This window comes from Monodon monoceros, unplaced genomic scaffold (assembly GCF_005190385.1).
Source record: "Monodon monoceros isolate NGI ecotype Baffin Bay Population unplaced genomic scaffold, NGI_Narwhal_1 Super_Scaffold_21, whole genome shotgun sequence".
Lineage (NCBI taxonomy): Eukaryota > Metazoa > Chordata > Mammalia > Artiodactyla > Monodontidae > Monodon > Monodon monoceros.
The window spans coordinates 124,877,504-124,903,475 of NW_021703778.1; the positions used below are offsets into that span (position 1 = coordinate 124,877,504).

Consider the following 25,972-nt stretch of genomic DNA (forward strand, 5'->3'; position numbering starts at 1 on the left):
GTGTGTGTGTGTGTGTGTGTGTGTGTGTGTGTGTGTGTGTGTGTGTGATTTTCCTTGTAGCTTTTCACTGAGTATGGCAGGCTGGCAATGGAGGAAACATTCCTGAAGCCATTTCAGGTGAGTGGGTATAAAATGATGATAAATTCTTATTAGAGTTTCCTGAAGATTATAACCAGGTATACTAACTAAGAGGGTCATGTTTCTTTCTCCATTCACAGTAGCAAAAAAGAAAAAAAAGCTTTGATAGTTAACTACCAAAATCCAAAATATAAAGACCTTTATGGAGAAAATATTTTCAAAGTTTCATTAAAGATCATAAAGGAAAATTTATACAAACCAGAGAGATATAATATGATTCCAGACAGGATGATTTAATGTTGTAGAGAATTTATTTTTCCCCAGATCAACCAATAAACTCAGTGCAATTCCAATTAAAACTACAACAGGATTTTTTGAGAAATTCAACACATTTTTCTATAACTTATATGGAAAAAGTAAGTTCTCTTTTGATTTGTCAGTTTTTAAAAAGAAAATCCAAACTGGGGGATTGAATACATACTAGAAAACCATAGCAATGAAAATGGTGTGATTCTGCACAGATATGAGAAAAACAGATGAAACTAAACAGAGTTCAGAAATATCCCTCTATATATAGAAACCTAGTATGCAGTAGAGGTCATGTCATAAACCAGTGGGAAATGGATGGATTAATAGCTGGGGTTTGGAAAAACTAATTCACTTTTTGAAGAAAAAGTTGAATTTCTACTGAACACCATATGTGGAAGAGAGCTCCAGTTGTATTAAAGAACTAAATATGAAATTTAAAACTATAAAGTTAATAGAATAAAATATTGGAGAATATCCTTCTGACCCGGGGTGAAGAAACAGTTATTCACTAAGACCCCCCCACTAAAAAAAAATGTAGTAAAAAATTGATGGATATTACTGTATCAGAATAAAGTATTTCTATTTATCAGGAGACTCTATAAGCAAAGTAACTGGATTGGTAGAAGATAATGACAATGTCAAAAGTCAACAAGGGATTAATATATAGAATGTACAAGGAAGTTTTGCAAATAAGACTGGGATGCCCATCAAAAATAGGCAAAGGTGGGCTTCCCTGGTGGCGCAGTGGTTGAGAGTCCGCCTGCCGATGCAGGGGACGCGGGTTCGTGCCCCGGTCCGGGAAGATCCCACATGCCGCGGAGCGGCTGGGCCCGTGAGCCATGGCCGCTGAGCCCGCGCGTCCGGAGCCTGTGCTCCGCAATGGGAGAGGCCACAACAGTGAGAGGCCTGCATACCGCAAAAAAAAAAAAAAAAATAGGCAAAGGAACCACTACACACCTATTAGAATGGCCAAATTTCAGAGTACTAACAACACCACATGTTCCACAAATGAGGATGTACAGCAACAGGAACTCTCATAAATTTCTGGTGGAAATGCAAAATGGTACAGCCACTTTCAAAGATAGTTTGGTAATTTCTTAAAAAACTAAACCTACTCTTTCCATACAATCCAATGATTGTGTTTTTGGTATTTACCCAAAGGAGTTGAAAACTTATGTCCACATAAAATCTGCACACAGATGTTTGTAGCAGCTTTATACATAATTGCCCAAACTTGTAAGCAACCAAGATGTCCTTCAGTAAGTGAATGGATATTTAAACTGTGGTACATCCAGATGATGGAATGTTATTCAACACAAAAGAAAAGAAATGAGCTATCAGCCACAAAAAGCCATGGAGAAATCTTAAATGCGCATTACTAAACAAAAGAAATCAATCTGAGAAGGCTACACACTGTATGATTCCAACTATATGATATTCTGGAAGAGGCAAAACCATAGAGACAATAAAGAGATCAGTGGTTTCGGGGTGGGCCGAAGGTGCAGCATGAGGGGCAGAGAAATGAACAGGCAGAGCACAGAGGATTTGGGGGGCAGTGAAAATACTCTATAAGATATTATAATGATGGATATATGTCATTATACATTTGTCCTAACCCATAGAATGTACAACACTAAGAGTGAACCCTAAGATAAACTATGGACTTTGAGCGATTATGATGTCAATGTAGGTTCATTCTTGCTTAAAAAAATATATACCATTCTAGCGAGTGATGTTGACAGTGGGAGAGGCTATGCATGTGTTGGGACAGGTGGTATATATATGGCAAACCTTTGTACCTTCCTCTCAGTTTTACTAAAAGAAGGTCTTAAAAAAATCCCAAGCCATTCACAAATGATAAACTGAACTTAATAAAAAAAATTAGGCAATGGATGTATAGACAATTAACAGAAAGGAAACCTGAATGGCTAACACATTTTCTAAGGGATGTTAAGTCTTATTGATAATCAGTTAAAGATTAAAACAATGAGATACCACTTTATACTCATTAGATAGGCAAAAAGTAGAACATGGGGATAAATATGAAATGATAGCTAGGATTTGAGTAAATGGGAACACTCAAGCCCTGTTGGTTAAAGTGCGGATTGGAGCAACCATTCTGTGGAGCAGGGCAAATATATAAGGATACTCACTGTGGCACTGATAGAGTTGTAGTAGCAGGAAGTTGTAGGCAACTTAGGTGTCCATCACCAGAAGAACAGATACATAAAATAGGGTGAAAAGCATACTCTGAAATATTTTGCAACATCCAAACACAATGAACCCAAAGTATAGATTGGCATGAGTAAAGTGTTAATATTAATAATTAAGTAGGGAAAAAGTTTGAGTTCTATAGCATGATACTATTTGTGATTTTAAAACTTCTACATACACAAAATAATATATGTTAGAATAAGTGTGGTTGAGAGCAGACAGTTGAGGAATGGGAGTGGGAATCTGGGAAAAAATATGATAAAGTAAAACAAGAAAGGGACCTTTGCATGGAGAGATGTTGGTGTGCTGTGACTGAAGGAGTATGAATCTCTCCTCTCAGATCTGGCGAAGCAGGTGGGGAGAGGAGTTGATATAGAATGAAATAAGTCCCTGCATACCATCTTCTGTGTGGTTTACAATACCCGTTAGACTCTGTTGTCTTTTTTAGAAATCATTCATCATGTTGATAGTTGAAGTGTTGTATAGTGATTAGGCTATTTGCTTTGACTTTTCTCTTTTCTGAACTTGCTACCTCAGGACTCATTGACATAGATTGGGTAACTCCAGAGTAAATTCTGGAAAGGAGTTTTCAGTCTTACCAGCAGATGTCACTGCTTCTTATACTTTGCTAGATAAACTAAAACCAGAAGAGACAAACCAGTGCTCTGTTGATAGATAGATGGATAGATAGGCAGGCAAACAGGCCTTCGGTAAAACAAAACAAAACTAAACTAACTAACAAAAAACAACAAACTGAAAACAATAGAAAAAACTTTAAGAGATCACTACTTGTTGGTAAACTGTTGGCGTTACAAATGTCAATGAAAAGGAAAAGTTTCGACTGAATGAGTCAACAGTGACTCCTGAACAGGTTTGGACTTATAAATCTAAGTATCTGAAATTGAAATGAGAAACTCGTTAAGTAGCAAAAGTAGCTTCCAAAGCTACTTTAATAATATTTAAGGGACTTCCCTGGTGACGCAGTGGTTAAGAATCCCCCTGCCAATGCAGGGGACACGGGTTCAAACCCTGGTCTGGGAAGATCCCACGTGCCGCGGAGCAAGTAAGCCCGTGCGCCACAACTACTGAGCCTGCGCTCTAGAGCCCATGCGCCACAACAAGAGAAGCCACTGCAACGAGAAGCCCGCACACTGCAACAAAGAGTAGCCCCCGCTTGCCACAACTGAGAAAGCCCCGTGTGCAGCAACAAAGACCCAACACAGCTAAAAATAAATAAATAAATTTATTTAAAAAAATAATATTTAAAATTAAAGCAACCAAATTCAAGACAAAAATACTACACATCATGAAATTAAAAGATAAAATGCAAATATACTTAAATCTTAGAACAACATTTAAGATATCAGCAAAATAATTCACATTTAAATTAGAAAAAACATAGAAAAAATTCCAAAATAAAATAACTTTTAAATAAAAATTTAATTAATTTCAGCAGTTCTTTCAGCAGGTCACTTTCTACTCTCTCCTATCTGAGAAGATAGTTTTATTTATTTGGATAAAATTGTGGAGAAATTTTAAATACTGCCTGAGAAAATGAAGTAAGGGGCAATAATATTTTTAAAATAATAATTTTTACTAAAACTAAATTTAACTAATTTAAAATAGAAGAATTCTTAACTCTGAAACAGAGTGAAATTATAAATAATAAACAAGATATGTCTCAGGCAGCAAAAGTGAGGGCAATTAGCCAATGAAATGAATAGCTGAATTAACAGATTAATTGGATTCTTAAACCAAAAGCCAATTTATACCAAGCAAACAAAATATCTGTAATTGTATTTTAAAACTATATTTAAAAAAAGAGAACTTAAAGCTAAGTGAATTCAGTTTAAAAGTGATTTTGAAGTGTTAAGTTTAGCCAGTGGTGTGCTGGTTAATGTTTACAACTGGCTAGGGAAGCAGGGGAGGTGGGTCTGATTTGTAGCATTTGCTGATTTCTGTGGTGTAAATACTTTTACTGTGGCCAGTTTCAAGCTACCAACATGCTATATAGCTTGTTTACAAACCTGATTTGTAATATTCCTCAAACTGTAATGTCTTCCTTGCAAGCCTATAAAAGCCAGCTGTAAACTACACTCCAGAAGTATAATCCAAATTAAGACATAATATAGCATTCTCTGAGTGACATTACTTATTTTCTCACTTGCTTTGCTCACTATGAGCACTTGAATCTTAAGTATAATGATCCACTAGGAGCTACCTCATTAATATAACTGTTCTTTAAAAATAACTAGGTTCTTTAGCTTCTCTACCTTAGGACATCAAGAGGTTTGGTTGAGAATGAATACATTTCCATTCATTTAAACATGTAATACCCATACATATTTGACAAGGACTTTAGGTAATAATTTCCAATTTGCTCTAAGGACCTGGTGAAAATATCTCATCAGGTGTGGTAGGAGATTTGTCTCTATTTGGGTCTATGAATTTTTCTTCCTTGGTCATAAGGCCCCACATAGCTCTACAGTGAGATGATTACATCCTTGTGTCGAAATCCTTATTACTTATTACAAAATCCTTATTAGGAGTTTTTCAGATTGTTAGACCTTATTTGAAGTGCACTTTAAATGAACTGTTTCATTTACAGACTGTTTTTCAACACCAAGCAAGACTGTCTTCCTCTAACGCTCTGTGCTAAATGGTCAGCCATTAGTTACTTCTTACGCTGGGAAAGGCTCATTTTCCATTGCGTGGCTCTACAGCTTTCTCTCTGTGTGCTTGTCATTCATGTTCTCTCAACTCTGCTGGGCTGAGGTAGTGGAGAGGGTTTCCACTTGTTCTATAATGCGGTGATAACAGTAAGTTTGCTGTTGGGCCTGAGCTGAAAAGGATTCCCCAATATGCTGGAAAGTGGACTCTAAGAAGCCTTTATGTCATTAAATGTGCCTTTTGGTTATAGCAGCCCAGGAGTTTACTCTTTAACCATTTCATGTCCTCTAATTATATAGGCTACATCCCCCAATTTACTGAAGTATATTCTCAAGCTTCACTTGAACCAATTTTTTAGATGTCAGTACATTTCCCAGTGGTATTTCTGTATGGTGGGTATCTTTATAAGCCAGTCTACAAAAGCCTATTTAATCTCTAGTAAGTTTAAATACTAGCCACAATATTCCTCAATCCTGGTCCTATTCCTCAATCCTGGTCCCTTTAAGCCAGAGCCTTGAATATATCCAATAATTCCTGGACCTTTGGAGCATGGAGGCATGGAGCCCTGAGATAGGTTGGTAAGACTGCTGTCAATATTTAGGTTGTGTGCTAACACAGAAGAGATGGCTTTTAATGAGATCTGCAGCCTTGGTGATAGACACAGAGTAAGATTTTATAAGCACCTAGATTGGAATTACCTGGTGAGCTTATTAGTTAGATTTCTGAGCTGAATCAAATCCTTGTGTTGGGACCAGGGAATCAGTACTCGCCAGGTCATTCTTTTTTTTATTTTATTTTATTTTATTTTATTTTTATTTTTGGCTGTGTTGTGTCTTTGTTGCTGCACGCGGGCATTCTCTAGTTGCGGCTAGCGGGGGCTACTCTTTGTTGCGGTGTGCGGGCTTCTCATTGCTGTAGCTTCTCTTGTTGCGGAGCACGGGCTCTAGGCACGTGGGCTTCAGTAGTTGTGGCATGTGGACTTCAGTAGTTGTGGCACGTGGGCTCAGTAGTGTGGCTCACAGGCTCTAGAGCGCAGGCTCAGTAGTTGTGGCACACGGGCTTAGTCGCTCCACGGCATGTGGGATCTTCCCGGACCAGGGCTCGAACCCGTGGCCCCTGCATTGACAGGCGGATTCTTAACCACTGCGCCACCAGGGAAGCCCCTCACCAGGTCATTCTTAAGTACATGATATTTGGGGACTGAATTAGCAACTGGGCACACCCCACCAGAGGACATCTATGGTAGGGGAGGTTCTAGTAGCAGAGAGATAGGGTACCATTTCTATGTACAGTTCTATGCACAGGTAGTTAGTAAATTAAGATTTGCCTGTAATAGAAAGAAGAATAAACCCTAAAAAAATTTTCTTGCACACAAACTTGAATTCCCTTCTCTTAGAAGCCTATGCTCAAGAATGAAAGATTCTTGAGCACATGTTTTAGGACTAATTACATTTATTCTCTTCTCTTTCATCTTCTCAGTATTAAGTACTCCATCTCCTGGATTAATTCATCCCAGTTTTCTCCCATAGCATTTTTTTTTTTTTTTTTTTTTTTTTTGGCGGTACGCGGGTCTCTCACTGTTGTGGCCTCTCCCGTTGCGGAGCACAGGCTCCGGACGCACAGGCTCAGCGGCCATGGCTCGCGGGCCCAGCCGCTCCGCGGCATGTGGGATCTTCCCGGACCGGGATACGAACCCGTGTCCCCTGCATTGGCAGGCGGACTCTCAACCACTGCGCCACAAGGGAAGCCCTCCCATAGCATTTTTATTAGCCATTTTTATACACTTAAAGGCCCACCAGTACCCTAAACCTTAGAAATAGATTTGACTCTCCACATACACACACACACAGATGGTAACTATGTGAGGTGATGGAGGTGTTTGCTAACCTGATTGTGTTAATCGTTTCACAGTATATAGGTATCTCGAATCATCATGTTGCAGACCTTAAATGTACACAGTGTATTATATGTCAATTATATCTCAAAAAAAGTGGGAAAAAACGATCTGAATTCTCTTTGTGAGATAAGAGTGAAACTCAATTCTTCATGTTATTTTCAGTGGATTTGTAATTATTTGAGAGGAGATCAGTCCATGCCAGTTTTAAGGTTAAACTGAAGATTGCTAGAAAATAATAGTAGAGGAAGCATATAATAATGTACTATTATATTAGGATAAACCTGTTTCTCACAATTTCCCATTCAAATTAGGCCTACATATGGCAAATTAGGAATTATTTTACACTAGTTTACTTAATTATATTTAAGGACCCTTTATTCCCATGATTTAAGAGTGTTCCTCTACAGAATAAAATTATTTGATAGTGATTTCAGTGACTTTGAAACAAAACATCCTTGGTCAAATATCTGTGATGACTGCAACTGCCAAGTCATACCAGAGAAATCCATGATTTCACTGAGAAAATGAGAAGCTGTTGTTTGGCTCCTTGGGCTGTAAATGAAAGGAAAAGACACATTGGTAGGGCTGAGGAAAGGGAAAAGCCTTCTCTCTGTCTGAGAAAGTTGCCTTATCCCACGTTCTGTTCGGAGAGCAATTTAGGTGATCTGAGAATTACATGAAATTAGAATAAAATATTCATCTGGTTACACAGAATTAGGTAAGCAGTGTAGACCAGGATTCTCCCAATGGCCACAGGAAGGTACATGAAATGTCTGGAAGGCCTACATAGTAATAATTTATTGAGCACTTTTTTTTTTTGCGATACACGGGCCTCTCACTGTTGTGGCCTCTCCCGTTGCGGAGCACAGGCTCCGGACGCGCAGGCTCAGCGGCCATGGCTCACGGGCCCAGCCGCTCCGCGGCATGTGGGATCTTCCCGGACCGGGGCACGAACCCGTGTCCCCTGCATTGGCAGGAGGACTCTCAACCACTGTGCCACCAGGGAAGCCCTAAATATGTTTCTTACATGATTCAAATAAATGTTCATTATAGTTATATAAAATAAGTAATGTTGTTACTCCTTTTTATTCTTTTCTTTCTGTTTTTTAACTGATGAGGAAACACCAGGGCTTCAAGTAATTAAGAAACTTGTCCTTGGTCACATGTATCCTTAAGTTGCAGAGCTGGCCTTCAACCTAGGCCACAGGCTCAAAGCCCTTGCACTTCACCACCACCCCTTAATGTCTCCCTTCTTCCTCCTAATCCTAGGCACTTATTGAGCTATAGCTTGTGGTCTTATATTTGAATGTGCACATCCCATCCCACTAACTAAATTATAAATATCTTAAGAACAGGAGCTTTGTAGTTTACTTTTTTTAGTCTAGAGCACCTACTTTTCATACAGCAGATGTCCAATTAATGTTTGCTAATTATGGTGTTATATGCATATTTAGGATTGTATATAGTTTTTATACAAGTAAACTCATTGGACTCAAAATTGAAATACCTGGATTCAGGATTTGGTGTGCTATTATGTATCCAGCCTAGTATTACCTCTTTACATTTTTAAGAAAGAGTAAGTCATAAATTGGTGTGAGAGTGTCCAAAATATTTATACTAGGTGCCATGGCCCTTCTTGAACTGCAGAAACACCATCATGAAATTATTTTTCAGTGGATAAAGTTAGTAGAGTTTCTGAATTGAAAGTATTAAATCAATGGATGGTAATACCAAAAAAAAAAACCAACACATTTCATTAGTTAAGACGAACAGAAAAAAGTGAGGTGTTTTCAGTTAGCAATAGTGATTGTATGTTGTACCATCAGATTTAAAGGTGGTCCTAGTACAGTTTGTAGATGCTTCAAGTAATTAACAAGGCTGCAACTGCTCTGAGGCAAGGAGGATAAGCCTTGGCTACAGAAACAAGGAATAGACCATAGAAGGCAATGAGTCTTTGATGTTGACCGTGTTGCTGATTTAATACCTGCTATGACCTAATCTTTTTGTGTATATAAAAAAGAAAGATTTACGATAATTTGAAAGGGTTAATCTGGACTCTTATAGAGTCTTCTCTACTTCTTCTGTCTATATCCTTAGAGACTTTTACTCAAAGAGATTCTTCAGTTTCTTTCTGAATCATACACACTGTAGGTATCTTTAGCTAATATGAAACTTTGTTTCTTCCAGTGGATTTTCTGCTTGCAATATCTGTCCTTATGGACAGGCTCCCTGAGTCTTAGAGAACAGAGGATATTTTAGTCGTTTTTATCTGGAGGGCCACAAATTTTTTTATTTCTACCTTGTTAACTATCCAAGCCCCTCTGAAAAGCCACCCATAAATTGGAAATTTCTAAGTTGATAATTTCTCATTCAAGTTTTTTTCTGATTCCTGTATTTTATGTCTGAGCACATTTTAGAAAGAGAAGACAAGGTTCCCTTTACTTTGACTATTTAGGTACCCGGAGTATTGTTTGAAAATCTCCTGAAGTCTATTTTTAACGTTTCCTATTGATTCATTCTTATATTGTTCACAATTTTGAATCTATGTCCGATTCATCTTGAAGAGAAAGTCTTCTGAAATGGCCTTGTGTGGTGTTTTTTCTATTTTTCTTGCCCTTGAAAGGCTATTAAAATTTTTAAAAATTTTTTTGGTAATGACCTGAGTTATTTAAATGTCCTTCTGGTCTCTCTTACCCTACTGCTTTTAACCATTTTTTCCCACCTGAGGGACTAACAATTAAGTGAACTAGTTGGAAAATAACTGATAGTTGAAGACAGTAAGTAACAGAATCCCGAATTCTGCAGCAAATTTCTGTCTTCCTGGGCTAAAAGAAATTCCTTAAAACTGAACTCTAGACCAGGGTTTAAATTCAGCTTCTTTACAACAGCCTTCTGGTCTAGCAATTTTAGGTAGTTTGGGGCAATGTGACTACTTTTTTTCCTGCAAAAATTCCTTAGGAAATGGTTTAGGAGGTCAGGGGAAGGAGCAGAAGGAATTGAAGGGGTGAAGTGATTGGTGAAGACAAAACTGAGTAGAGAGAGATACGGGAGGGTAATTTCAGAAAGTTAGAGAATCAAACAGAGATTATTTGGGAGTCAGCAGTTTGTTTTGAGGCCTCAGTTTACTAATCAAAGAAGCTAATTAATGAGTGTTTGATATTTTCTCTTCATTTTTATAGAGCACCTCTAAACTGTATTAATTATTTATTTTGACATGTCCAAAGCTCAACACAATGTTATTCTAAATTTTTTAAAAGATCATTTATTATTGTAAGTGCAAATATTAGGCTTATACTGCAATGCAAATAGGAAGCAGAAATTCTTCCAGGAGGAGATTGCAGCTTTGATATATACAAGCCTGTAACAAACAAGTTGGTCAAATTGTGTGTTTATGAAAAGCATCTGGTTCCTCAAGCAATGAGAGGTTAGAACAGTGCTGTATGATCAATAATCTGACAATCATTGATCCTGCATTATGGAGTAAACAAAGAGACTCGCAAATTGACAAGAGCGCGGGAGTGTCCTGTTGAAAGCTTTGTTAGAGGACCCAAGGCAAAATTTGACTAATTATTTTTGCATAAATTTGTTGCTAGTTTAATCGACCTCCAGCCGTTAGTCTTTGGGGCATCCTGATTAATCTGGGGACTTTTTAGGCCTTTGCCTCTATCTGTCCTTTATAGAGCACTTCCTTGTACATTCAGTGACAAAAGACAATTCAAGATAAAATACATGAGACAAGACTTTGTACAAATTTTCAAACAAAAGAAGGTAAAGCAAGCAGCAAAACCATAAACAGATTAATGGCAAAAATATTTCCTAAATAGTATACCTCTAAACCAAAAGTTCTAATAACCTTATACAGAAATTAGGTATAATTATTTATAAAATGAGTATACTTCCAAAACTAAAGGTTAAACAAAGACTTAGAACTAATGACCCATATAAAGACCCACTGAGTCTTTATAACAAAAATCCTAGGATAAGAAATTAGCAACAAGAGCTCAGTGAAACAAATCAGAACTCAGATCAGATCGTTGTTGAGATAAATTCACCTGCAAGTAAATTCGAAGGACAAATGAAATTTGGGAACAAAGGACAGGGAGAATGCACATGTTAGTCTGAGGGTCATAGGGAAAGCTGCCAAGTGAGGGCACTTAAAACTGCCAAGTGAGGGCACTTAAAAAAAGCTGCCAAGTGAGGGCACTTAAAACTTCTAGAATTGCCAGAAGATGAGACCGTCACTCAAAATCTGATACAAAAACCAAAGCTGAATTTATTGGTGAGTTAAGTAAAAGAGTTATGCTTGTGAGGCACAGTCTCATTGAGCATAACAAACGAACGGTTATATGCAGGGTTTAGGGGCTTGTTTGTTTTGGATTTTCATGGTTTAAAGAAACAAGAATGGGTTGACATCAGTTTTTGAATGATTTTTTTGTCGTACACAGAAGCATGTTTCGTGTTGGTTATAGAGGTAAGAAACGGGTTGACACCAGCCTCGGTCAATTTTCTGGAGCAAGTCTTCTGCTACTTGACTGAGTTTTAAAGTATGAAGCTGTCACTGGTTGGCTTTCAGTGGGCTGTTGATTGAAGTGAGTTGTTACTTAATTAGATGGGTTTAAAACACGTTATAGTATTTACTTATTACCCGAAACTGAAATTAAAACTGAAATTGATTGATTAAACAGGCAGGTTACAACCAGTTTAGGTATTTACTGGCTACATGGCTCTACAAGAGTTTTTTCCTGGGAGTTTGGGAGTATTTTCATGTATTTATAATGGATGTGCACATAAATTTAGCATTATAATTCAAATAACATTGTTTTATATAGTTGGGGGTTTTTTTGCGGTACGCGGGCCTCTCACTGTTGTGGCCTCTCCCGTTGCGGAGCACAGGCTCCGGAGGCGCAGGCTCAGCGGCCATGGCTCACAGGCCCAGCCACTCCGCGGCATGTGGGATCTTCCCGGACCGGGGCACGAACCCGTGTCCCCTGCATCGGCAGGTGGACTCTCAGCCACCGTGCCACCAGGGAAGCCCCCACATGGCTTTTTTATACTGATATAATCAACACATGTATTGATATATTCCACATTTTGCAATATTAATAGCTATGTAATATATTAATATGCCATAATTTGTATAGCCATTCCCAATTAATTGTTAAGCATTTGGGGTTTTATTTCCATTTTCATTACTACTAATAGTAGTGCTATAGCACTCCTTTTGAATAATTTCCTAAAGGCTATGGTCTCCAAAGGGAAATAAACAAAGGTTATGATGTTTTTCATGATTTAAAAAATATGATCATTTGTAGGATATGCATGGTGTAGGTCCATCATTTGCCCCAGTTGCCTGACTGGATTTAATTTATTTTTAAAAGTATGACTTCAGATATTCTTATCTGAACAAATTAGGGTAATTTGTATCCTTGATTTTTTATCTCTACCTATATGTATGAACAAATCAAAATTCTGCAGTGTGGAAAAATGGATGGCTTTTGAAATAAGAATTGAGATTCATAGCATTCCATACAGGATAAATGTAAAGCATACAAATTATTTTGGGAGGGGATGGGGCCAGTGGTGGTTCTGTAGCTGGCTCATATTACTTTGACAGCTAACTAGTAAATATTCAGGAATTATATAAGCCAAGTATTAAACTGTTAGTAGCTTGACATCAGCCATGGTAGGCAGGTTTGCACAACAGAAATTGTCAAATGCTACAAATCAAGGCATGTTGCTGCTGCTGGAGAGCCAGTTTACACCAGCACGTCACTGGATGGGACCATTAGGCAGGGAACTTGGAATTTGACACTATAGGGAGATAGAATATAGATTGCTTATTAAGAAAATAAGACTTCATCTTTGATCCTGTTCTACACATGGTCCTCATTATGTTGACTTGGGAAGATGCCCAGTGAAAAAGACCAAGAAATGAGACTAAACGCTCCCAAGAAAAATGTGAAAATTGCCAAATCCACATAGTTGGTTTCATTTATCCTGGTTCATGAGCCTCTATTTCGCAAAAGTTGCTTCTTAGCTAACCTCTGTTTTCAAAATGCATGTTTTAGGTAGAAGTGTTCTAAATACAAATTATCATATTTTGACAAAAGAATGGCCATCTATCTAAAGATAGTGAACTATTTAAAGATAGTGTATATAGATGTTTTAAAAGTCTCCTCTCCACAAGAACCTCTCCTCTCCCCACAAGAATCCACAGAACACACACACACACACACACACACACACACACACACACGAGAGAGAGAGAGAGAGAGAGAGAGAGAGAGAGAGAGAGAGAAAGAGAGAGGGGTGAGAGGGAGAGAGGGGTGGGGGGGTCAGGCTTCCACTGTAGTAAAACAAGAAATATCCATAATGCAAACTAAGAAGTGTCCCTGTTTAAGGTAAGAAAATGTGAGCCAAGGATTTTATATCCAGCAAAACTGACTTTCACTTATAAAGGGCACAAACTGTTATCGGCGTGTAAGAACACAAAGAATGTTGTTTCCATGAGCCCTTAATGAGAAATCTACTGAAGAATGAGCTTCAGTTAAGCAAAGATGACATAACTTCACCAAAGGAGAAATAACCATATACTATGTGCCTCCTAATAAAAGAACACTCTGCTTCCTATAGTCTTGCCAAAAAAATAAAACCGGAGTCAGATCAAGCCTCTGCATCCAGCTGCCAGTTTGCAGGAAATCCAGAGGACAAAAGAACATGTTGAACTGCCCCATGAATATGCAGTCAGCAAGGTCCATATTGTGGGAATCTCTACATGTCAAATTCCCAGGTTCTTCAACAGATAAACTGTAAAGGGAAAAAAGGGATGAAAAAGGAACCTATAGCTTAAAAGAGATAATAAATTTTAATGGGGAAGACTAAAAGCTTCAATTAGAAACTCAAAGATGTAAACTCTTAGAATATTTAAAGATAGCTAATTTCATTAAATATTCTTACTTTTTCTCAACTTCCTATGTTTTTACAGAAACTAAAATTTGAACTATAACTTAATCTAACTTATAAAAGAGTGCTTTAATGCCTCAGATTGTAAACTATATGTTTTATACTTAACTTTGAGGCAGTGCAGCAGGGATTTTGAATAAGTCCCCAGTTTAAATGCCAACTCTTCCACTCTGGCTGTGTGGCTTTGGGCATATTACTTAATGTCAGGTGAGGGTGGAGGTGATCTTTATATATCTCTTTTAAGGTGAATAATAAATTATAACCTCTCTAGGGGCTGTTGCAGGAGTGCATGAAATACCATGTATATAATTCTGGTATTGTGGTTGGCTTATAATAGGCACTCAATAAATGAAAGCTACTCTTACTTTGGTTTCAGTAGGTATGGGGTGGGACCCAAGAATTCTGTACTTTTAGAAGCCTCTCGAATGATTCTAATGATTACTCTAATTTGGGAAACAGTTCCTGATAAAATCCTTCTGGATGTGAACAAATATTCAGCTTCAAGAGTGTTTATCAATGTATTTCTTAGAATAATAGAAAAACTGGAAGACATCTAGGAGAATGGCAAAATAAACTATGGCCTATCCGTGTACGAAAATATTATGTGGCCATTGAAATCAAAATCAAATAGCTAACATAGCATTAGGTGCCTGGCGCTGTTCAAAATGCCTTATGTATATTATCTCATTTAGTAGTCCTGTGAGACATGTTCCATTATTATTTCTATTTGACAGATGAAGAAACTAAAAATGTATATGATATTACAAATAACAAATTGTGAAGCTGAAATATTTCTAAACTATTAATAATAAAAACATTTTTATAATAAAAAGTTTTGCCCTTGTTAGAGGAAAGACTGAATTAGCTTTCCAACAGAAAATATTTCAAAACTATCATATGAAGAAGTGATCAAAGCATTTCCAGCTGAAAACTGGGGGAAAAAAAGTATTACAGAGGTATCTTACTCTAAATAAATATTAACTTTCAAGCCCATTTTTGTACCTTTTTCCTATTGAGCCCTCCCCCGACCCAGATTGTATAACCTTCAGGGCCCCACAAAACCTGGATTCTCACCCCTCTGCCTACCAGGTATGCATAATGAGAGCCCCTGCAGAAGAGGGTAGAACAAATGTAATAGAGGAAAAATATTTAGACAGATGAAAGGAGAAAACTTTCCTCAAATAAAACTTGAATCTTCATAAAAAGCTTCCTGAAAACTGACAGACATGCCCCAAACTGGCTGAATGGCACTATGTAACTTTAATAATCAGTTTGGGAGCAGCTTTCTGTTCACATTCAGTGGAAACAGGGAGGATAATCTCAGGGCGGGGAGATTGCTCAGAAACAACTTTCTTAGGTTTTATGTTTGCTTATTAATTCCATTATGTGGAGAAGAACACTATTCAAATGACAATAATATCTAATATATTTCAATAAAAAACAGAGGGAGGAAATTTAGAGTTCCTTTAACAATCTTTTCTTCTTATTGTTTCCTAGAGTCTGATATTTCTTGTTCGAGACTGGAGTTTCCCATACGAATTTTCGTATGGAGCTGACGGTGGCTCCAAATTCTTGGAAAAACGCCTCAAGGTTTGTTAACTATTTAGATGCATGAAATTTCGCCAATAGTAACCTAAATTATTTTTGAATGATTTGCTGAATAGATACTCAGTAGCCACAATCTCATTTGACCTTCATAGTATCTCTATGAACAAACTAAGATTGATACTTAAAATAATCTCAGTTACAACCGTAAACATTATCAATAATTATGATACAGAAAAAGAGTTCTTTTGTAAATATCTATAAAACCATGATTTATTCCTAAAGATAAAACTTTTAATTTGAAGAATTAAATCTGTTCAAGACTGACAGTACAAATATATGGATTCGTGTTTTAGTAGAGGTTTAAGGTCAATTTAACAGAAATATTTAATTTTTGAAATCCCCAAAGTCAATCTTAGGACATTTTGCTAGTAGTTCACAGAAGGTGATATTAGGAGGCTTTCCACTTGCTGTGTCATGATAGTTCAATAGTGAGTGAATTATTTACACTGAACAGATATCTCCCAAAATACCTACTGAGTAATCAGAAAAAAAAAAATGGAGATTAAAAAATCTACCTCGATAATCAGAATCTCTAAACTTACCTTTTTAAGTTATGGTTACTTTTAGGGTAGTTTGTACTGTTAAATGTCAAATACATGTGAAAAAAGGGGGCAGTTTAGCTTTTAAGTAAACATCCAACTATCCAGATGCCTTTCTAGAATTTAAATGTATACCTACCAGGTGACAAGAGGCTGTCTTGAGTACCTCCTGAAAAGAAGGTAGGAATATCTTATGATCTACTCATGTCTCTTGTGAGTACTTTGATTTAAAATTTGAATTTGTAGGAACTAGCTAGAGTAAAACCCCACTGATTTATACTAAAAAATGGGAAGGCCCATCTAAGTTAGCGTAAGAGTAGACATTTTTTAATTGTAATAATAATGCCATATGTATGCTATACTTAGATATGGCCATGTGGCAAATTCACCCCAAACTTTTCCTTATTTAGTATCAGTCCTGTCATGTCATTTTTTTCTATCATTGTGACCAGACAGACACAGCAAATATAAATGCCACAGAATTCTTTTGGAGTTCAATTTGTGTTGAAAGTAGTTTAAACTTCAGAATGATTTACTGCAGGTCTCGGGGAACCAGCATGAAGAACTACAGAATGTTAGAAAACACATCCATTCCTGTTTCACCAAAATTTCCTGTTTTCTGCTACCTCATCCTGGCTTAAAAGTAGCTACCAATCCAAACTTTGATGGAAAACTGAAAGGTTTGTCTGTCTTTTAATGTATTTGTTTATGTCACTTAGTCTGATTACAAAAATGTCATTTTATCCGTTGGGTTTATGGCTGCTAGTTTTGTTTATCCACTGATGTGAGGCTGATGACTGGAAATTTTCAGGAGGATTGGGAATCCCGGGCTCAGGCTAGAGTACCTCCTTGGTGAACTATGGGATTCTATGGGTACTGAATATGTACACTGAGAAAATAGGCTAAATCCTGCATTCACCTGGGAGGCAGTAACCCTCGCCCTTTCTCCTAGGTTCCTGCTCACCTCTGTATTGAGAAATGCTCCTTAATATCTTCCTTTTTAATTTTCCTTATTTCATGAAAAAGGAAAATAGATGCCTATATTATTGGAATGTTTGTGTTAAGTTATATAATTAGAGATAGAAATATTGCATAGTACTGAAGTGAAGCTCTTTAAAACTGCTGCTAAAGAATTTAATTATACATCATTAAAAACTTCAGTAATAATGAAATCCTCTTCTGGATGAGGACCAGTTTCTTAAAAAACCAAAAGCACCAGAGTGTTTTTCAAACTAACAGCATGTAATTATCTCTTAAACAGAGGCATGACTAATGTTTAAAGATTCCAAAGCAACTCAAATTGTTAAAAAAAAAAAAAAACGGGGGCGGGGGTGGGCAGTGGGAGGTGGAGGCAGGGGTCTGCAGAAGCAGAAGCTAATCTGGCCTAATAATCACCAGGTCTTTAGATATTTGCTTTGCAGTTGATACAAGGTGGTACAAAGACATTTCTGACTTTTTTACTTGTAAGCCTAGCATTGAGTTCACCACTGAGTTTGGACATTTGCTTAATTTACTGTGGCCTTTCTGCATTGTGCCAGGGGTGATGAGACAGTGACATAACAAGCTTTGAAGCACAGTTGTTCTCAAAGGGCTTTGAAATTACTTTTAAAAAGGACAACATAACATTGTGTCCAGTTTTATGCAACTGGCAAGTTTGAAAAGCAAACCTATTGTTTTCCCCATGTATCCATGGCGTTTATTCTCAGATACCTTATATTTCACTATGGCAGCTAATATCATAAATAGAACCCCCAATTTCTCGATCATCAGCATTGTTTTTATACATGTTTTAAATTGTCTCTTCTTTATACAACAGAACAGACAGCTGTAGGCACATATTAACGCACGGATTCCAGGATCCTACAATTTTGCTGTCACTTACGAATTCCAACCCGCTAGTGAGCACACAGACCTCTTGATACTGTGCAATTACCTAATGGCTTCAATGTGTTTTGAATAAGTTACATAAAGAGAGGGCTCCCACAAGGCCTTTCTTTCTTCTCTGGGGTTGGAGAGCCATAAACAGGCAGAGCAGGGGCAGGCCTTCAACAACAGTCCTTTACTGGGACAAAAAAGTACTCTGCCTTGTTTCATTCCTGTAGTACACAGCTACAGTTCTTAAATTGATGGATACAGTTTGCAATGAAAGAACTCAGGGAGAGAGTTTAAGACAAATCATGCAGATATAAATTGTACTTTTTAATAGATTTGTTCTCCATCAAATTTTACTCACATGTCTAAACATATATTGACTCATACAGTTGGTTTACAGTTATCCATACGTTGCGAGTTTACCAAAGTGGCTAGCCCGAGAGAAAGAGAAATGAAAGGCAGCTTCAGTTGCCCATCAAATTTCCATTTTAATTGAGGCTTTATAGGACTGCTGCTAAATCCTTCTGTGTGCCCAAATGTTCTGCTTTGCCTCAGTGTTTCTTTGGGCAGTTTTGAAAGTCTGCTATCTACATTATTTTTCCATCCTGAATCTTATAATGTGGTGTTATTTCTATCCAGGATGTCTTGTCTGCTGGCCATGCTGTTCTCCAGAGGGCTGGCATCTGAGTGGTTGCCTCTGGGGAAGAAATGTCTTTGAACAAACAATTGTGCAAAAATTCTTTGATGATAGTTTCTCACATACTCTTTCAGCACACTTGTAGAAATAGACTATGGCTAATGCTATCTTCAGAACACATTTTTAATCCAAATGTATGCTGTGACGCTGGTTACTTTGATACTTCTAATGCACCAACAACTGTGTTGGTGCATTAGATACACAGGTTGTATCTTATTCCATTAACAATTTTATAAGGAAATTTGTGGGGGGGAGTGGAATTTAAGTACATGTTTTGAAGGTGATTTTAAAGTGGTTTTATAAGGAGAAATCTTTTTGTTTTATACAGAAATTCAGGAAGAATTCATATATTCTAGATATATAGTAATATTCTACTAATGTTGAAAAAAAGCATAAAATCATATAGCAAAAAAGAAAACTGTTAGCATCAGTGAAATATGAATACATAGTAGGCAACAAAACACAAGAAAGGAACATAGTAACATAATACAAATACCAGTGTTTCAGTGAAAATTGGTAACTAAAAGCAAACCACAATAATAAACACATTTGAATAAACCTATACTAATACAAAGCACAATTATCAGTAAAAATTGGTACAGTGCAAACAGAAAAATAAATTTGAATAAACTCCTGTCCAAGTCCTCATGAAATATGGACACAAATTTCAAAGCTGTACAAAACATGAAGCAAAAAAGTTGGAAGAATTTCCAGTGGCATGCTCATACATGTCATAAAAGCAGTAAGCAAGAGAAGAGAACCATAAATTCTTAAGTAAGCTAGTATTTCAGTGTATGTTGGGGTCATAATAACAAGCAGGGAACACGCAAACACAATCATAAGGTTTGAATCTTTATCCTTAAGACCTCAGAAATCACCAATCCCAAAGCCTGAAAACTCAGTGACTCTGCTGAAATTCAGATTTAAAAAATTATAGGCAGTTACTGCATTTTCTTAGATACCAAGTCTCTGGACATATCTTGCTTCTTATGTAGTTTTCTATATGTTTTGAAATAATGATTTAAAAGATAATTGCTGTGTTCAAAAGACTTCTCTGAAGATCTGTTTTCTGTATTACTGTGCTAAATCTGTAATGTTAAGTTTGAACCTAATGCTATAAAATGGGTTATGGGCAATCAGTTGTACCAAATAACTCAGACTACCTCTGATCCACTAGCTATGAGGCCTCCATTGCCTTTTTCAATGTTTGGGTTTTTTGGGGTTTTTTTTTTGGCGGTACGCGGGCCTCTCACTGTTGTGGCCTCTCCCGTTGCGGAGCACAGGCTCCGGACGCGAAGGCTCAGCGGCCATGGCTCACGGATCCAGCCCCTCCGCGGCATGTGGGATCCTCCCGGACCGGGGCACGAACCCGTGTCCCCTGCATCGGCAGGCAGACTCTCAACCACTGCGCCACCAGGGAAACCCAGCCTTTTTCAATGTTATTTTGTGTTGCTGCGTTTCACTACTAGAAGCAGCAGCAGCATCACTATCTTTTTGAACTTGAGTCGTAGTTACCACACCTTACCCACTTCTATACACTTGTCCTAAGGTGGGCACACTAAATACAGAACAACTTTTGGATACATTTTCTGGAGGGAATACATCTTATAAAGCAGTAAATATCCACCCTTTCCCCCCTTTATGACCCTATATATATAAAACCATGAACCGTGAACAGGACTTAAAGGCATCAGAATACATGAACTGGTTATGTGAATGGGGTGTAAAACATTTGTATAGCATTTAATATCAAGAAAGCTATTTTATAGGTGGAAGACAAGATAAATAAGTAATTGGAGTGAAGATAAGAAAGATCAGCCATCGGAGTTTGGGCGAGGAGTATCGTTCACCCTGAGAAAAGTGGGTTTCGGGAGTAATTTAGATGATGGGAAAGTAAGTAATAGCTTTATCACTGGGGAAGAAACAGAGGAAATCAAAGGATGTTTTATTTTATGGCATGGAGGGCTGGATAGGATTTTTAAAATAATGATGAATTTGCTTTTACTTGTAGAAATAGATGAAGAATTCATCAAAAACTTGAAAATACTCATTCCTTGGCTACTTAGTCCTGAGAGCCTAGACATTAAAGAGATCAATGGGAACAAAATCACCTGCCGAGGTCTGGTGGAGTACTTCAAGGTATCACTCTCATTTCTAGAGAAGTTGTGAGTACTTAGATTTGACATGTTTGGGAATGCAGTTCCTGTTTTAAACAACAAAAAATTATAGACTTTGTAATATAGGGGCAAAGGCATGAGGAATATACAGAAATGATTTTTAAAAAGGTTAGACTCCCAAGAGGAGCTTGCTTTCTGAAATTATTTTTTGAGAAAACTCCTTGAGGTAACTTTACTATCGCCTTTCATCTTGAGGGAAATATATTTTGAAACATAAATGTATCCTGGAGTTGGAAAAGTCTATCTCTTTTTGGGGGAGGAGATGTTTCCCAGGGTTCATACCACTTAGTCTTCAGTCATGACCTATACTGAATTTCACCTTCATTCTGAAGATTTTCCCTAACAGGCTATACTTTGCCTTCCTCCTGGAGAAAATTCTTCCACACTTCCTGCTCTCTGCACCAAGGGCCAATGTGAAGTGGAACTATTTTAATTTGCATTTACCTATTTACCTCAGGGAGCCCCAAATACAACACTTTTTTTTGTAACCAACACATATATAGTAGATTTCGGTTACCAATATAATTTTGAGATTGATGCTCCAAGGACTAAAATATCAATTTTTAAAATCCACGTTGTGTCATTTAAAATGTGGTTGTATATCTCCTGTGTGATTATTTACCTTCACCACTCTCAGCAATAAATGACATGTTATTTATCTAAAATTTGAACTCTTGCTGTGCATAAAACACCGTGGAGGAGCTTAGAATTTAGTAGGAGACTCAGGGCCCTTGAACAGATCTGTTCCATAAAGCTTGTGGCAGCAGCAGGTACAAATTCCTGTGAGTAACTGAAAAAGAAATGTTACTCCTAGCAGAGGGATCTGAGAAAGTTTTAAAGGAGGTGGTATCGAGTTAAGCCTTTAAGAAGGGTGGGATTGGCAAGTGGAGATGTGTGAAGAGGACCTTTCAGAAAAGGGAGCAAGAATTAAGAAAGAGGGAATTAAAGTATGAGAAAGAGATAACAGTTCCTGAAACTATCAAGACCTTATTTATTTTTTTGAACCGTCAAGACCTTAGACCTTAGAATACAATTTAACAGGCTTAGAGAAATATTGGAACGCAATTACTTGAACATGAGTCTTTTTCTTTTTCTCTTTTTTTTTTTAGGCTTATATAAAGATCTATCAAGGTGAAGAATTACCACATCCCAAATCCATGTTACAGGTATTTATTCATCAGGAGGCTTGACATTCTAAAACATACTGTCACTAAAGCTAAGCTAACGATATGCTCCAATCTGGCTGTTGGAAATCACCAAATAAAAATAGTAGATGGAATGACTTATTGGAAAATTATTTTTCTAGTAACTACCCATTTGTGTGTTCATCTAAACATTTTCACATACACATATAGCAGCCTCACTTAGCATGCTGAGATACAAGACTCTGCATTGTCTTTGTACTAAATTTGTTTAGAGAAGACTCAGACTGTGGTTTAGATTCATACATGTAACAAGAAGTAGAAAAGCAGGTTTTAAACAAGTGGCCTCTATACTTAGAAAAGGAAAAACTCACTTTTTCCATACTTATTTCTTAAAGTTCTTAAGTTCTTGATGGTTTCTTTTTGTTATCAGTGATACACTGTTCTATCAGTAATCCTTAAAGTTGACATATTTTTATATATATTAGTATATATAAAATGTACTATATATTATTTCCCATGTGTTTGGATTTATAGATCCCCCCATATTTGGTGAAAGGCTTAAAAATATTTATAAAGAGGAACAATCTTCTAAATGAAAATTCATTTTAGAACTATGGTTTATTGAGTAAACTATATTTTATGCATTTTGAAGTTTTAATTTTACTAATTTTAAAAGATGTAGTAGAAATATTTCAACACTTTTCAAATTATGTGATGACCTTGAGTTCTTGCATATTTCTTGCACATAATGCTCATATATGAAAACTGCCTGTGGAAGTTTAATAAAATATGAATTCCATTTTACATCATATTTTGTACTTTGTCCAAAGGCCACAGCGGAAGCTAACAATTTAGCAGCCGTGGCAACTGCCAAGGATACATACAATAAAAAAATGGAAGAGGTAAGAATTAAATAGTATTTTAAATGATGTTTTAATTAATTGATTGCTTGATTTTTGGCTGCATTGGGTCTTCGTTGCTGCGTGTGAGCTTTCTCTAGTTGCGTCAAGTGGGGGCTGCTCTTCGGTCTGGTGTGCAGGTTTCTCACTGCGGTGGCTTCTCCTGTTGCAGAGCAGGGGCTCTAGGCGCGCAGCTTCAGTAGTTGTGGCACGTAGGCTCAGTAGTTGTGGCTCACGGGCTCTAGAGCACAAGCTCAGTAGTTGTGGCGCACGGGCTTAGTTGCTCCACAGCATGTGGGATCTTCCCGGACCAGGGCTCGAACCCATGTCCCCTGCATCCCCTGCACTGGCAGGTGGATTCTTAACCACTGCGCCACCAGGAAGTCCCTTAAATGATGTTTCAAATAAAATCAGTATTTCTTCCATGAGCTCATTCTTTTTTCTTCCAAGTTACCCTGTATACACATGCAGAAGTGGCTTTGACTTATTCTTTCTCAAACTATGTGTATCACATTTTTATGGTATTCCTAAAATATTTTAAAAACAAATCAAGAAGAGAACATGATGTGTGCACAATTTAAATGTATTTTAAAGGAATTATCTCTTTATAACACACACATTTTGCGGGGGTGGAGGGGTACAGATTTTCCCACTATTTATAAGATCTAGTGGCTAAAATAACATATGCTACCCTCTCCACTATACCTCCCTACATTCCACAGTCCAATTTCTATCTTAAATATAAAAACCTGTTAGAAAAAAATAAACTGCAAGGACCAATATTTCTAAGTACTATATTTCCTCTTTTTAACATTCTGAATTAGGAGGCATCTAATGATTATGGTATCTACTAATGTGATGAGTTTTCTTTCCACTGAAAATGTTATAAAATCAAAATTGCATCCAAAATTGATAGAGTCTTAGAATCAAGAGAAATATAGTATATGGAATGGTGTTTACAACATAATTAAAGGGGAAGTGGAATGAGAGTCTCCTTTATATAATTAAGTCACAAATAACTGAAGTGAATGGTATGGGTAACAGAGATTTCCCATGTAACTTTTGAAAAAAAAGTTGAAAATTTGGTCCAAGAACGTTTAATATGCTTCCATTTAGTCTCTTGAAGAAATACCGAATGGGCTCCAAACAAAAATCAGTGAAACTGCTGAAGGAAATGTTTTTCACAGTTTTACTTTAGGGCTTTATAGCATTGCTCATTGTTTTAAATTAAACTTCATTTGGTCAAAATTAGTTCAGTGTAGTTAGAATAAATTTCCTACAGGAACTTGACTGTAAGTAGTTTTCTTAAATTTGGATTCATTCTATGAATGAACTGAGTTTGCAGTTCACCTCCACATCTTGAGGAAATCGGATTAAGTCATGGATATTCCTTCCCACGTCGAAAAGAGAATAAAAATTAAGAAAGGCTTTATATAAGTCACCTATAAAGTACCAGTCCCTCTTATAATCCCGCCTGATAGAAATGGAGTATGGAAAGATGTGGGCTGACAAAACATAATGCAGGCTCCTTCTGCTTAGTAATGTGTTCTAACAAATTCAACTAGCCAAGTGCAAAACTGTGATACAGTTGCTAGTTGTACTGTGCACTGCGTGAATACTTCTCTATCCGATACAGATCTGTGGTGGTGACAAACCATTTCTGGCCCCTAATGACCTGCAGACGAAACATCTGGAACTTAAGGAAGAATCTGTGAAGCTATTCCGAGGGGTGAAGAAGATGGGTGGGGAGGAATTTAGCCGGCGTTACCTGCAACAGTTGGAGAGTGAAATAGATGAACTTTACATCCAGTACATCAAGCACAATGACAGCAAAAATATCTTCCATGCAGCTCGTACCCCAGCCACACTGTTTGTTGTCATCTTTATCACATATGTGATTGCTGGTGTGACTGGATTCATTGGTTTGGACATCATAGCTAGCCTATGCAATATGATAATGGGACTGACCCTTATTACTCTGTGCACCTGGGCATACATCCGGTACTCTGGAGAATACCGAGAGCTGGGTGCTGTAATAGACCAAGTGGCTGCAGCCTTGTGGGACCAGGTAGGAACACTTAATTCTCTTCAACTAAATGCAGCACACATTTGAATGCTATCTATGTTCCAGACACTATGTTAGATGTTGTAAATATACAGGTGAACAGGAGACTTGGGCCCCAGTCTTCAAGAGCTTTAGAATCTGTCAAGATGGCCAGATACGAACAGCTAACTATAATATAACATGTAAAGTCCTACACAACTGTTTTCCAGTCAACATTTCAATATTTTTCAAACATATGTGGATTAGGTAGTGTTTTCACTTTTTCTTATCCTAAAAGTTAAAGCTGTTAAGTGAGGAAACACAATCAAGTTTTTATTTAGCTGATTGTGATTCGATTATGTGTTCATTACTTCATACTTACAACCTATTATTTGACTAGCACTGGCTTTGTTAGGAGCATATATAAACCACCATCTGAAGTCACAGCACTGTCTCTTTTAGTAAAACCCCTAAACACAGTATCTGATCACTTCACATTGTCTCTATTTGAACTTTACATTTGTACCAGGCCCTGGCATGAGTCCAGGTCAACCTCTGGATCAGCTGCTTATGGATCAGTTGTCCTTTATGGTCCAATTAACCAACCCAGGGTCACCATGGTCCACTGTTCAAATAATTGAGTATGGATAGGGGAGACAATTATAAACACACCTAGAATAATAATCAACTATGTCACTCTGGAAGTGTCTTCAGTTAAATTTAGGGGAATTTAGTGAAGCTAAAGTTGAGATTCTTCATAAAAGTTTGGAGTTAAGAATATTTATGGTCTCCAGGTAGCAAGTAATAGCTACAGTTCTTCCAGCATTAAGAGTGTAATTATACATACTCTTTAAAAGAGA

General features: G+C 37.2%; 1 protein-coding gene across 1 annotated transcript in view; it reads left to right on the forward strand.

The window, feature by feature from the left end:
- Nucleotides 1-25,972, forward strand: part of ATL1 (atlastin GTPase 1) — an 81,811-nt gene that overhangs the window by 53,037 nt on the left and 2,802 nt on the right. The window contains exons 6-12 of the mRNA XM_029237134.1: nucleotides 61-117; nucleotides 15,629-15,721; nucleotides 16,820-16,958; nucleotides 20,859-20,986; nucleotides 22,134-22,190; nucleotides 23,000-23,071; nucleotides 24,705-25,136. Coding sequence (XP_029092967.1) covers nucleotides 61-117; nucleotides 15,629-15,721; nucleotides 16,820-16,958; nucleotides 20,859-20,986; nucleotides 22,134-22,190; nucleotides 23,000-23,071; nucleotides 24,705-25,136 — 978 coding nt within the window. The remainder of the gene's footprint in view (nucleotides 1-60; nucleotides 118-15,628; nucleotides 15,722-16,819; nucleotides 16,959-20,858; nucleotides 20,987-22,133; nucleotides 22,191-22,999; nucleotides 23,072-24,704; nucleotides 25,137-25,972) is intronic.